This window comes from Astatotilapia calliptera, chromosome 10, assembly GCF_964374335.1.
Source record: "Astatotilapia calliptera chromosome 10, fAstCal68.1, whole genome shotgun sequence".
In the NCBI taxonomy this organism is placed as follows: Eukaryota; Metazoa; Chordata; class Actinopteri; order Cichliformes; family Cichlidae; genus Astatotilapia; species Astatotilapia calliptera.
The window spans coordinates 34,662,862-34,677,551 of NC_137431.1; the positions used below are offsets into that span (position 1 = coordinate 34,662,862).

The 14,690-nt window shown below is 47.2% G+C and overlaps 1 protein-coding gene across 1 annotated transcript in view; it reads left to right on the forward strand.

Moving 5' to 3' along the window:
- camk2a (calcium/calmodulin-dependent protein kinase II alpha) overlaps positions 1-14,690 on the forward strand; it is a 51,258-nt gene that overhangs the window by 25,353 nt on the left and 11,215 nt on the right. Inside the window, exons 5-17 of the mRNA XM_026180969.2 lie at positions 2,629-2,694; positions 2,778-2,850; positions 4,105-4,207; positions 4,546-4,629; positions 4,938-5,032; positions 5,181-5,303; positions 5,391-5,474; positions 5,705-5,747; positions 7,675-7,715; positions 11,614-11,662; positions 11,937-12,012; positions 13,099-13,193; positions 13,287-13,515. Of these exons, the coding sequence (XP_026036754.1) occupies positions 2,629-2,694; positions 2,778-2,850; positions 4,105-4,207; positions 4,546-4,629; positions 4,938-5,032; positions 5,181-5,303; positions 5,391-5,474; positions 5,705-5,747; positions 7,675-7,715; positions 11,614-11,662; positions 11,937-12,012; positions 13,099-13,193; positions 13,287-13,515 (1,161 nt within the window). The remainder of the gene's footprint in view (positions 1-2,628; positions 2,695-2,777; positions 2,851-4,104; positions 4,208-4,545; positions 4,630-4,937; positions 5,033-5,180; positions 5,304-5,390; positions 5,475-5,704; positions 5,748-7,674; positions 7,716-11,613; positions 11,663-11,936; positions 12,013-13,098; positions 13,194-13,286; positions 13,516-14,690) is intronic.

Here is a 14,690-nt window from a genome sequence, read left to right on the forward strand (position 1 = left end):
GTAGTTTCTTGACGTTGTGTGTTGTGTGTCTCAGGGTTGTGCAGTTTCTTGACGTTGTGTGTTTGTGTGTCTCATGGTTGTGTAGTTTCCTGATGTTGTGTGTCTCAGGGTTGTGCAGTTTCTTGACGTTGTGTGTTTGTGTGTCTCATGGTTGTGCAGTTTCATGACGTTGTGTGTGTGTGTGTGTCTCAGGGTTGTGTAGTTTCTTGATGTTGTGTGTTGTGTGTCTCAGGGTTGTGTAGTTTCCTGACGTTGTGTGTCTCATGGTTGTGCAGTTTCATGACGTTGTGTGTGTTTGTGTGTCTCATGGTTGTGTAGTTTCCTGACGTTGTGTGTCTCAGGGTTGTGTAGTTTCTTGACGTTGTGTGTTGTGTGTCTCATGGTTGTGTAGTTTCCTGACGTGTGTTGTGTGTCTCATGGTTGTGTAGTTTCCTGATGTTGTGTGTTGTGTGTCTCATGGTTGTGTAGTTTCCTGACATTGTGTGTTGTGTGTCTCATGGTTGTGTAGTTTCCTGACGTTGTGTGTCTCATGGTTGTGCAGTTTCATGACGTTGTGTGTGTGTGTGTGTCTCATGGTTGTGTAATTTCCTGATGTTGTGTGTTTGTGTGTCTCAGGGTTGTGTAATTTCCTGACGTTGTGTGTTTGTGTGTCTCATGGTTGTGTAGTTTCCTGACGTTGTGTGTTTGTGTCTCATGGTTGTGTAGTTTCCTGACATTGTGTGTGTGTGTGTGTGTGTCTCATGGTTGTGTAGTTTCCTGACATTGTGTGTGTGTGTGTGTGTGTCTCATGGTTGTGTAGTTTCCTGACATCGTGTGTTTGTGTGTTTCATGGTTGTGTAATTTCCTGACGTTTTATGTTGTGTGTCTCATGGCTGTGTAGTTTCCTGACATCGTGTGTTTGTGTGTCTCAGGGTTGTGTAATTTCCTGACGTTGTGTGTTTGTGTGTTTCATGGTTGTGTAATTTCTTGACGTTGTGTGTTTGTGTGTCTCATGGTTGTGTAATTTCCTGACGTTGTGTGTTTGTGTGTCTCATTGTTGTGTAATTGCCTGACGTTGTGTGTTTGTGTCTCATGGTTGTGTAGTTTCCTGACATTGTGTGTGTGTGTGTGTCTCATGGTTGTGTAGTTTCCTGACATCGTGTGTTTGTGTGTTTCATGGTTGTGTAATTTCCTGACGTTTTATGTTGTGTGTCTCATGGCTGTGTAGTTTCCTGACATCGTGTGTTTGTGTGTCTCATTGTTGTGTAATTGCCTGACGTTGTGTGTTTGTGTCTCATGGTTGTGTAGTTTCCTGACATCGTGTGTTTGTGTGTCTCATTGTTGTGTAATTGCCTGACGTTGTGTGTTTGTGTGTCTCATGGCTGTGTAGTTTCCTGACATCGTGTGTTTGTGTGTCTCATTGTTGTGTAATTGCCTGACGTTGTGTGTTTGTGTCTCATGGCTGTGTAGTTTCCTGACATCGTGTGTTTGTGTGTCTCATTGTTGTGTAATTGCCTGACGTTGTGTGTTTGTGTCTCATGGTTGTGTAGTTTCCTGACATTGTGTGTGTGTGTGTGTCTCATGGTTGTGTAGTTTCCTGACATCGTGTGTTTGTGTGTCTCAGGGTTGTGTAATTTCCTGACGTTGTGTGTTTGTGTGTTTCATGGTTGTGTAATTTCTTGACGTTGTGTGTTTGTGTGTCTCATGGTTGTGTAATTTCCTGACGTTGTGTGTTTGTGTGTTTCATGGTTGTGTAATTTCCTGACGTTTTATGTTGTGTGTCTCATGGTTGTGTAATTTCCTGACATCGTGTGTTTGTGTGTCTCATTGTTGTTTAATTTCCTGACGTTTTGTGTTGTGTGTCTCATGACGTTGTGTGTTTGTGTCTCTCATGGTTGTGTAGTTTCCTGACGTTTTATGTTGTGTGTCTCAGGGTTGTGTAATTTCCTGACGTTGTGTGTTGTGTGTTGTGTGTCTCATGGTTGTGCAGTTTCTTGACGTTGTGTGTTTGTGTGTCTCATGGTTGTGCAGTTTCGTGACGTTGTGTGTTGTGTGTCTCATGGTTGTGCAGTTTCTTGACGTTGTGTGTTTGTGTGTCTCAGGGTTGTGTAGTTTCCTGACGTTTTATGTTGTGTGTCTCATTGTTGTGTAATTGCCTGACGTTGTGTGTTTGTGTCTCAGGGTTGTGTAATTGCCTGACGTTGTGTGTTTGTGTCTCAGGGTTGTGTAATTTCCTGACGTTGTGTGTTTGTGTGTCTCAGGTTTGTGTAATTTCCTGACGTTTTATGTTGTGTGTCTCATTGTTGTGTAATTGCCTGACGTTGTGTGTTTTTGTCTCAGGGTTGTGTAATTGCCTGACGTTGTGTGTTTGTGTGTCTCAGGGTTGTGTAATTTCCTGACGTTTTATGTTGTGTGTCTCATTGTTGTGTAATTGCCTGACGTTGTGTGTTTGTGTCTCAGGGTTGTGTAGTTTCCTGACATCGTGTGTTTGTGTGTCTCAGGGTTGTGTAATTTCCTGACGTTGTGTGTTTGTGTGTCTCAGGGTTGTGTAATTTCCTGACATCGTGTGTTTGTGTGTCTCATGGTTTGTTCAATTTCCTGACGTTTTGTGTTGTGTGTCTCATGACGTTGTGTGTCTGTGTGTGTCAGTGTGACAGGTGGAGAGCTGTTTGAAGACATCGTAGCGAGAGAATACTACAGTGAAGCTGATGCCAGGTAAGAGACGCACTCTTCAGACTTCTTCTGCTTCTGTGCTGAATCTGCTGCTGACCTCTGACCTCTGACCTCTTTCTGAACAGTCACTGTATCCAGCAGATTTTGGAGGCGGTGCTACATTGTCATCAGATGGGCGTGGTCCACAGAGACCTAAAGGTACCCGACATGTCAGGTGACATAATCTCTGACAGCTCCACGTGTCCTGAACCGCAGTTCTGTGCAGCGATATGATTGGCCGCTGGGGCCAGTGGGGGAGGGACATCTTTACTGCCACAGTACTGTCTGGGATCCTATTGGCTGTCTGACCGCCGAGTTCTGTTAATAACCTGCTCATAACCAGCAGCAGGAAAATCGATTATTTGAACGAGGTCTGGCTTGTTAAGCCTGAATTATAGCACGTGTGATGATTTAACAGCCGCCCACACAAACACAGTGTTTTCATGACAAACAACACACCAGCGTTACACACAACAGTAATCAGCTGCTCATCAAAACATGAACAGCTGATTACAGCAGACGGGTGAATTGAGCCCAGAGCTGCTGGTCTCTGATGAAAGACGGGAAGAAACCAATGAAACCAAGACTCAAGTACGCGAGTCCGTGCTCGTGTACTCGGCGAGCACGGACTTGCCGAGAACGCGAGCACGGACTCGCGATTTGCACAATTGGAACACCAGCGTACTTGATGATGTCACAGGTCCAGAGTTTTTACTGCCGTCGCCTCTTAATTTAACTGATATTAATATGTTATGAAGCTTTAATCTTTAGTCTCAGCCAAACCGATTTACTCAGGAACAAATAAAACACTGAAATAAACCAAACATTAACATTTCGAAGTGATTTAAGTGACTTATATATCATGTTTAACCTCAGTAGCGAAAGACCGTGGGGGGTGGGGGTTCAAAAGGATGTGCCAGGAGTCCACTGTTGTCGCCGGCTCTAGTGATCCTCGACCTCGCTGTGTGCTATGGAGCTGGCGGGTGACGGACGTCTCCGAAAACGTCGGAGCACGTTTGGAGATATGCGATATGTTGATAAACCGAGCAGATATTTGAAGCTTACACAGCTACATTCTCACTTGAAAATAACTTAAACGTTTATTTTGTGACCCAGAAATATTTAAACGTTTTCAGCCCCGCTCGTCCACCATTGCCGCCATTGGGTTTTGTACCAAGTCTACACAAGTCACCACTGATGCATGCTCAATAAAACGGGCGGACGGGAACACATCCGGGATTTTTTGGCGTTCTTGGCCTGATGCGTACTTGAATTGGAACAGTACTATACGCACAAGTACGCGTATTGAGACAGGCTCCAAGTCCTCTAACGGTCCTGTTAGCATCCTTAGCACCTTTCGTGCAAACCAGTGCGGTTAGAGTTAGCGTGTTAGCATGTCTGTTGTGTCTGCAGCCTGAGAACCTCCTCCTGGCCTCCAAGTCCAAAGGAGCGGCGGTGAAACTCGCCGACTTTGGCCTCGCCATCGAGGTGGAAGGAGACCAGCAGGCATGGTTCGGTAAGAGCACCAAGTGATGGTGATGATGATGATGGTGATGATTGTGTAGATAATGGTGATGGTGATGAAGATGATGATGATAGTGATGGTGACGATGATGATAGTGATGGTGATGATGATGATGGTGACTGTGGTGATGGTGGTGATGATGATGGTGATGGTGACGATGATGATGGTGACTGTGGTGATGATGATTATGGTGATGATGATGGTGACTGTGGTGATGGTGGTGATGATGATGGTCTTCATTAATCTAAATTTTTTATTTGTGCCGCTTTGTCACATAAACAAGGGTCTTCCAAAACAGCAACTGTGTGTAAACATGTGTTTGTTTTCAGGCTTTGCGGGGACTCCAGGTTATCTGTCTCCAGAGGTCCTCAGGAAGGACCCATACGGGAAAGCAGTCGACCTCTGGGCCTGTGGTGAGTCTCTACTTCCTGTTTCTACCGTTTCTTCTTTCTTTATGTTTCCTCCACTCATGTGCAGTTTGTTTATTTTTTACTCAGGGTTCATGTCCAGGGTGTTGTTTTCACGTTTAGTGTTTTACTTTCTTTATTTTCAGTCTCTGAGGACATTTTTGTCTCTTTTATCTTTCACATTCATTCCTTCTTCCAGTTTTTTTTTTAGCTTTTATGGTTTTTCTGTCTGTCTGTGGATTTTTTTTTATATTTTATTGCATTTTATTTTTGTCAGGTGTATTTATTTAATTTTTTATGGTCTTCTGTCTCAGGTGTGATTCTCTACATCCTATTGGTCGGTTATCCTCCATTCTGGGATGAAGACCAGCATCGTCTGTACCAGCAGATCAAAGCTGGCGCCTATGATGTAGGTCACATGACATCACGACTGTTCACCTGTACTTTATTGACAGTTTAACCATTGTGGGCGGGGCTTTAACACCTTTGTTATTACAGTTGTTCTAATTTAAACTGGTCCTCTCCTTGCCTCCTCTCCCTGTGTCCTTGCTTCCTAGTTTCCTTCCCCGGAGTGGGACACGGTGACTCCTGAAGCCAAAGATCTCATCAATAAGATGCTGACCATCAACCCGGCCAAACGCATCACAGCTGCCGAGGCGCTCAAACATCCCTGGATCTCTGTGAGACCCTCTCACCTTTGACCTTTGACCTTGTTCTCTGTCCTGCTCTGCTCCTCACGATGATGATGATGTTCTTCTTCCTCCCAGCACCGATCCACAGTGGCATCCTGCATGCACAGACAGGAAACGGTTGAGTGTCTGAAAAAGTTCAACGCCAGGAGGAAACTGAAGGTGGACTTTCAAAATAAAACCATGAAGTTTTAGTGTTTTTAGTGACCACGGAGGAAAAAAGTTTCCAACGCTCAGATTTGTGGTCACAGCTGCTTTTGACTCTTTGTTGTTTTAAAGGAAATGTTGAAGTTAATCTGTTTTAAATTCACATAATAATCATTTTTAGAAAATCAGAAATAAATTCTGTCATAATTTTCTGTGCTTTTATTTTTATCCCTTCTTTCCTTCAGGGAGCCATTCTCACCACCATGTTGGCCACCAGGAATTTCTCTGGTAAGACCCCCCCCCCCCCCCAAACCCACCCAGTGTGGCTGTCCCCTATTAACTGTCAGTAAGTCACACAGCTTGTGGCAGCAGCAAGTTTGACCTTTGACCTGCAGGTTTGTGTTCCAGTAGCAGGAGGTTGCACAGAGAAATCCACCAGTCAGCTGCCAGCTTACACACAATAAACACGTTATCTGTGTGTGTGTGTGTGTGTGTGTGTGTGTGTGTGTGTGTGTGTGTGTGTGTGTGTGTGTGTGTGTGTGTGTGTGTGTGTGCAGCAGCTGTCCCAGACATTCACACACACTGAGCTCTAAAGATAGCGGGGAAACCACCGACACAGCCGCAGCGGCCAAAGCAACACACGCCAGGCTACAAAAAGACGAGACGTGCACAACCGGCTGAAACACCACAAAGACGGTGTCACATGACACGTAGTGTGATGTCATAATGGGTGTGCGACACAGGCGGCTCGGCGAGCATGATGGCCCTGTCAGTGTGTCTGTGTCCACAGTTTTCCCAGGCTATGTTTGCCCCGCCCACTTGCTCCTGTTTCACAAGCGAGGACTCAGAAACAGTTTTAGGTCGACTGTTGAGACGACGGCGCTGCATGAAGAGTCCACAGATATTAAACACAAACGCTGGAATAATTCAACTCGTCTTCATCTGCACAGCATCAGATGAGCTCGATGCAGTTTTACTGTCACATAAACAGAGGAAACAGTCAGACAACACTCTGAGAGGCAGCTCTCAGGGACAGGGGAAGGAAAAACTCTTAACAGGAAGAAACCTCCAGCAGAACCAGGCTCAGGGAGGGGCGGGGCCATTCTACTTTTAAATACTCTAGGAACAACAAGTAGGCCTGCAGAGCGAGAGCGAAGTGCTCTAATAGGGTGATATGGTACTACAAGGTCATTAAGATAAGATGGGGCCTGATTATTTAAGACCTTGTATGTGAGGAGCAGGATTTTGAATTCTGGATTTAACAGGAAGCCAAAACAGGAGAAATCTGCTCTCTCTTTCTAGTCCCTGTCAGGACTCTTGCTGCAGCATTTTGGATCAGCTGAAGGCTTTAAGGGAGTTTTTAGGACTTCCTGATAATAATGAATTACAGTCGTCCAGCCTGGAAGTAATAAATGCATGAACTAGTTTTTCAGCAGGATATTTCTGAGCTTTAGAAAAGTGCTGAGCAACATGCAGACTGATGTTAAATTAGCAGATATTTGAATGGAGTTTGGTCGTTGGTGTAAAGCAGGGGTGCCCAATCCCGGTCCTCGAGAGCTACCGTCCTGCAGCTTTTAGATGCATCCTTGTTCCCACACACCCGAATCAAATGAATGGCTTGTTATCAGGCCTTTGCCAAACATGATGGCATGCTGAAGAGGTAATCAAACCATTTGATTCAGCTGTGTTGGAGTAGGGATGCATCTAAAAGCTGCAGGATAGTAGCTCTCGAGGACTGGGATTGGGCAGCCCTGGTGTAAAGTAAACAGTATATTTGATGTTCTTGTCATGTGAGCAGAACAAACACATGTTGTGATACTGAGCTGGTTGTTCTGAGCTCTCTGATTGGCTGTTTGCTGCTGGACCTGAGCAGAGGACGTGTTTCCAGATGCACGTGTTCAGCGTGGACGCTCAGGAATGCGTGCACACTTTCTGCTCTCCAACTATCTCAAGTTGGTCCTAAATTTGGCCTCGCCGCTCACTGAGCGACCCACATGTCACGCCGGGAACTCCCTGAATCTGCAGCAGGAAGTCTGAGTATTTTTACTCCGACATGTGACCCACTGTCTTCAGTCTGTGCTGCGATCAGACCGCCGGCTGAAGGGCACGTGGGCAGAGGTCCTGGGTACGATGCCGTCTCTCCTGTTTGCTGCTTTTGTTCCTTTCTTCCTGACTCTGCTGCTTCTCTCTCTCTTTGTTCTCATCCCTCGCTCAGGAGGAAAGAGCGGGAGCAACAAGAAGGCCGACGGAGTGAAGGTAACCTCATCATCATCATTATTTTTCAGTGTTATGATGTCTGACATAAGGTGAGTGTCACAGAGCTGAACTCCCACCTGCATGGATCAGTGTCGTGTTCACTCAGTAATAAGATGATAAATGTGTTGTTTCCTCTGTACAAACACATCAGAGGTTGGAGCTGCGATGCATCACCTCACAGCTGTTCTGGTGAAAAGCCAGAAAATGCTGAAAAAATCAACATTTAAGTCATAAAATTAAAAAAGAATTACAAATCTGAAAAACTGGATGAATGAAATTAATGCAACAAGAAACATTAAAAATTAAAATAACATAAAACTGAAACAAAGTGTCAGTAAAGGCGTGGATGTAGGACTGACTGTATGCAGATGACACAGTTATACACAGAAATAAGATCATATATTAGCAACTGTAGACCAGCTGCAAGATTTTAAAATAAATGAATCCACATGTTGACCTGTGTGCTGGTCATTCTTCCTGCAAACAAAGGTCAGCTGGTGTAATCAGGTACAATAAGAACATACACAGTGACATCGTGTCTCTGTGGTTAAAATTATGTTTTTATATTTACGTATAAAAAGACAGTTTAATTTGTAGAGCTCCGTCAGTCATCACGACGCCTGCAATGATGTTTGCTGTGTGCACACTCAGCGTTACACTCCAGCCTCAAACACACCTGCTAATAACACACGTGGGTTATGACAGTTGGAAGAAATAATATTTGCAAAATATTCCCTTTTTGCCTCTTTAACAGTGTTCTGGTAGCGATGCCAGCAGTCTTTGAGAATTTGAAATGATACATGCAGTTTATCCTTTTTCCGCTTCTGTTCTGCTCGACGACATTCCCTCTTAACAGCACGACTGCTCTCATTAAACCAAGGCTCAGGTTTAGCCTTAAGCTGCCTGGTTTTTAAAGGAGCCACAGAGTCCATGATTTTTTTACAGCAAGAATTAAACCAGGAATGTAGGTCTTCTGTATCAGAGGAGACAAAGTCAGAAGGCCCGCCGAGCTGATTAAAAGCAGCAGAAAACTGTGCAGCAGTGGCGGGGTTAATAACCCGACAGCACCGAGTAGCAGCGCCAGATCTAACTGCGGTATATGTCAAACCAACGTTGAATAACACAGGCATATGATCTGAGAGTGCACAGTCACAAATCTCCAAGTCAGTGACAGGCAGACCATATGACAGAACAAGGTCCAGTGTGTGTCCGTGCTCATGTGTAGGGCCACGTACGGACTGTACCAGGCTAAAAGAGTCAATAAGGCTTAAAAAGTCCTTTACCAGTGGCTTATCAGGACAGCATACATGTATATTAAAATCTCCAACAATAAGAACACTATCATAGTTGGGCATAATCCCAGCTAAAAAATCGGAAAAGTCGTTTATGAAGTTCTTATTGTATTTCGGGGGGCGATAGATGACAGCGCAGAAAACCGGGTTTGTACGACTCACCTCGAAGGAGGTGTGTTCGAAGCTGGAGAACGAAGGCTGTAGAAAACACTGCTTACATTTAAAATCCTTTTTGTAAACAGTCACTGTGCCTCCACCTCTGCCTGACGTCCGTGGCGAGTTAAAATAGCAACAATCCACAGGTAAAAGTTCAGATAGAACACTGGACTCACCAACACTCAGCCACGTCTCAGTCACACACAGAAAATCCAGATCATGGGAACTGAAGAAGTCCCGAAGAATAGAAGTTTTGTTTAAAAGTGATCTGGTGTTCACCAGGCCAATCCTAGCGGGAGCTGGAGTTGGCGCTCGGGGTTCAGGAGGTCCAGAAACCCGCCGCAGCAATCTCAGGTTCCGATAATGTTGACAGCGGAGGTTTAGCCTGGGAGGGCATGGGCAGCGAGGCCGAGGAGCATCATCATCAAAGCCGACCACAGGCACCAAACAGGCATCAACAGGGTCCAGAAAACGCCAAGACGCAAACAGCCTTGGCAAGAATCCATGCACTGGTCGGAAAACAGCAGAATAATTCTTTAGGTAAACCTTTAGCTTCACCAGGCGACCGCTTCGTTTACCCCGGCGACGATGACGCTTTCGCCGGGAAGGTAGCGTGGGAACCCGGTACAGGTAACCCGGGGTTTCCGATGCAAATGGGGGCAGGGGTTGCTGCCCACCAGCTCCAAAGGACACAATATTTTGGACCACAGGTTTGAGGTCCAATAGTGTCTGGCGATCATACCTCAGCAGAGACTTTGTTTCATGGATGACACAAATTAAAAATAACATAAACAGGAACAAACTTGGCAGTGACAGACGAGCAGCCACACACACCGGCGCCATCTTGACCAAACCGAATCCATCCGTCTGTCCGTCCATTCATCCATCCTTTCATCCATCCGTCCATCCATTTATCCATCCATCCATCTGTCCGTCCATTCATCCGTCCGTCCATCCATCCATCCTTTCATCCATCTGTCTGTCCATTCATCCGTCCGTCCATCCATCCATCCATCCTTTCATCCGTCCGTCTGTCCATTCATCCATCTGTCCATCCATTTATCCATCCATCCGTCTGTCCGTCCATTCATCCGTCCATCCATCCATCCATTCATCCGTCCGTCTGTCCATTCATCCATCCGTCCATCCATTTATCCATCCATCCATCTGTCCGTCCATTCATCCGTCCGTCCATCCATCCATCCATCCTTTCATCCGTTCGTCTGTCCATTCATCCATCCGTCCATCCATTTATCCATCCATCCATCCATCTGTCTGTCCATTCATCCGTCCGTCCATCCATCCATCCATCCTTTCATCCATCCGTCCATCCATTTATCCATCCATCCGTCTGTCCGTCCATTCATCCGTCCGTCCATCCATCCATTCATCCGTCCGTCCGTCCATCTATTCATCTGTCCATCTGTCCGTCTCTCCATCCATTCATCCATCCGTCCATCCATCCATCCATCCATCCATCCATTCATCTGTCCATCCATTCATCCATCCGTCTGTCCGTCCATTCATCCGTCCATCCATTCGTCCGTCCGTCCGTCCATCCATCCATTCATCCATCCATCTGTCCGTCCATCCATTCGTCCGTCCGTCCGTCCATCCATCCATTCATCCATCCATCTGTCCGTCCATCCATCCATTCATCCATCCATCCATTCATCCGTCCATCCATTCATCCATCTATCCATCCATTCATCCATCCATTCGTCCGTCCATCCATCCATCCATTCATCCGTCCGTCCATCCATTCATCCTTCCGTCCGTCCGTCCATTCATCCTTCCGTCCGTCCGTCCATTCATCTGTCCGTCCATTCATCCATTCATCCATCCGTCCATTCATCTGTCCGTCCATCCATCCATCCATTCGTCCGTCCATCCGTCCATCCATCCATTCATCCATCCATCTGTCCGTCCGTCCATCCATCCATCCATTCATCCGTCCATCCATTCATCCATCTGTCCATCCATTCATCCATCCGTCCATTCATCTGTCCGTCCATCCATCCATCCATTCATCCGTCCATCCATTCATCCATCCGTCCATTCATCTGTCCGTCCGTCCATCCATCCATCCATTCATCCGTCCATCCTGTCCATCCATTCATCCATCCGTCCATTCATCTGTCCGTCTGTCCATCCATTCATCCGTCCGTCGCCAGTCTGTTGCAGGGCTCACACACAGAGACAGACAACCATTCGCACTTACATTCACACCTATAATTTAGAGTAATCAATTAACCCATCCACACAAACGAGAGGAGCAAAAACTGTAAAGCTCGCTGAAGAATAAGAAAATAAGAGTCTCAGTTTAAACGTCCCTGTAAACGGTAATCACTCTTCAAACACACTGGAAACAGACGGAAACAGCAAAGTGGAAACTATGGTGGGTGTGGTTAGATGGGACTCCGCCCACACTGACTCTTCTTCCTCTGCAGGAATCCTCTGAGAGCACAAACACCACCATCGAGGACGAAGACACCCGAGGTGAGGACGCACAGACACACAGCGAGTGAGCCGGGACGCTGCTGAACCAGCACTAACCTGTGTGTGTGTGTGTGTGTGTGTGTGCATGTGCGTGCGTGCGTGTGTGCGTGCGTGTATGTGTGTGTGTGTGCGCGTGTGCATGTGCGTGCGTGTGCGCGCGCGCTTTCGCGCGTGCTTTCGCGCGTGCTTTCGCGCGCGCGCGCGCGCGCGTGTGTGTGCGCGTGTGCGTGTGCGTGCGTGCGTGCGTGTGTGTGTGTCCATGTGTGTGTTTCAGGGAGGAAACAGGACATCATTAAAGTCACTGAGCAGCTCATCGAGGCCATCAGCAACGGAGACTTTGAGAGCTACACGTATGTAACCAGCACTGAGCACGCTCGGGCAGAAGGAATGTTTGTTTGTTTGTTTTTGAATAAAACCATCAAAGCGTTGAGAAATCCCTGACACGAGTGAGCCTCACAGAGGGCGGAGTCACCCTTTAACGTACCTTTGGGCAGGTGAATCAGTGCTTCTGATGGAAACATCTGGAACATCTCCTGACGCTGCCCTCGCTCCTCTCTGAAGCTGGTGCCAGCAGAAATAAATCAGTGATTGAAACTAGCCAATCAGACGTCCTGATCAGTGGCCAGTCTTTAAATGCTGAGAGCGAATCAGCATCCTTTAACCCAACAATACAAACGAGTCGTCTTCTGACCCACGCTCAGCTTTTCCCCAAATGTTACAAACACTTCAGTCACGCTCGCTCTCCTGCTCACAGAGCGCTTTGGTGACGTCGGCGTCGCTGTAAACATCACATCGATGTATTTAACTGTGGCTCGGCCTGAATCTCCAAACTGGCCCAAACGATCCGGCCTGGCCGTGATGTTGAAGGCGCCCTGTTTAATGAACTGATACTTCCTGTTTTCTAATCTCAGACATCTTTGATGATTGGCTCGCCAATAAAATCTGTTTTTCTGTGTGTTGATTGAACCGTTAAAGTTTTATAATCGCAACAACAGTCGCCTCAAGGTGCTTTATATTGTAAGGTAGACCCTACAGCAATACATACAGAGAAAAACCCAACAATCATATGAGCAAGCACTTTAGCGACAGTGGGACGGAAAAACTCCCATCCTAAGAAAACAAAAGAAATCAAAGCAGGAAACACATTTATGCTAATATGTGTAACAAAGTGTCCTGCAGGTGTTTCAAAGTGACAGATATTTCATCTATGAGTGATCGATAAAGAATAAAAGCTATAAAACAATGAAAGTTTGGGCTGCTGATCCGGGCTTGAAGGTTCACAGAGACGGGGGTCAGAGCTCCGACAGGATCGTGTTGTGCGTGTTGTGCGTGTGCGTGTTGTGCGTGTGCGTGTTGTGCGTGTGGATGGTTTTTTTCACTTGCTCCCTGTTAAACGTGTCTCTGACTCATCTCAGTAAACGATTCTCTCCCTGCAGTAAAATGTGCGACCCGGCTGTGACGGCGTTCGAGCCCGAGGCGTTGGGGAATCTGGTCGAAGGCCTGGACTTCCACCGCTTTTACTTTGAAAACTGTGAGCTGAAGCAGACTTCCTGTTACACCTTGCTTTGTAAAAAAACTCTCAGAGGTCACCTGACCATGTTCACCTGTCCGTCTGTGTCTGCAGTGTGGTCCAAGAACAGCAAACCGGTGCACACCACCATCCTGAACCCTCACATCCACCTGGTGGGCGACGAGGCCGCCTGCATCGCATACGTCAGGGTGACGCAGTACATCGACTCCAACGGGACGCCTCGCACCGCCCAATCGGAGGAGACCAGGGTGTGGCACCGCCGTGACGGGAAGTGGCAGATCGTGCACTTCCACCGCTCAGGCTCCCCCTCCACGCTGAGCAAGTAAGAGCAGGTCAAAGGGCAGCGGGGCGTTTGGGGCAGCTGGGAAAAACCAGCATGATAACGAGCTGCACGGAGAAAACGTGTGAAGAGAGGCAGGATCGGCGAATCTGATCCTCAGCAGACATCAGTGAAGTCATGCACGTGTATATTCCTCAGCACTTTGTCAACACCAGTTTTCTCCATGCTTAGTATATTTGCTCTTTTTACCAACGACACATTCACTGCAGGTGGTTGGTGCTGAATCATCCCTCATATGAAACGCTGTGAAGCTGTTTCTGCATCACGCCTTCGCTCTGCTTCATGTCGATGATAAATGAATCTGGGTGGAGGTGGAGCTGCTTATTTTAGCCCCACTCGTGTTTGCAGACTGAATCTGAGCCAGACTGTCGTTCCTGAGAGACAAAACCCAGGAACCAACGAACCTGCCGCTGTTACTGATGCATCAGACCTCAGCAGCAGTGCCCTCGTACAGACTGTCCACTCGAGTGGAAAAAGTGCAGTCGAGGGTTCACACCAGGTGCTGATCCACAGTCGGTGTGCTGAGGACAGGAGGACCGCACAGAGGCTCAGCAGGTCTGCTGTGAACAGCAAAATGACCCCAAACCACGACAAGCATCCACCACACACTGCTCAGGAAAACTGAAAGGGACACTTTTAAATCACAGCAGCCAGTCGGTTAAACCTCTGATTAGTTCAGTAGTAGAGAGACTGTTAATCAGTTTCAGCTGCTCTGACGTTCATGAAATCAACTAGCACAGGCAGTCCAACTCCTCCAGCAAATCAATACATGCCAGTGTCAGAAGGTTTGTGTGTCTCCCAGCACAGTCTGCAGAGCATGGAGGAGACTCCGGCCGTAGGAGGCCATCATCAGGGCCGGTATCAGAACCGAACGAGGATATCCAGAGCTACACGATGACCTCCAGCAGGCCGCTGGTATGACAAGTTTAGCTGCATGCCCCTGGTACACTTGACATCCTGGTCAGTGGCCTCACCCACTAGTTCGGCCGGGCGCACACAGTCGCCCTCCACCACCTACGATGTACCCTGACCTCCAGCTGGCCGCTGGTGTGAACATCTCTGACCAAACAACCAGACTTCATGAGGATGGCCTGAAGGCCCGACATCCTCTATAGGCCCTGTGCTCACTGCCTGGGAGGCGGAGCCATAGAACAGCA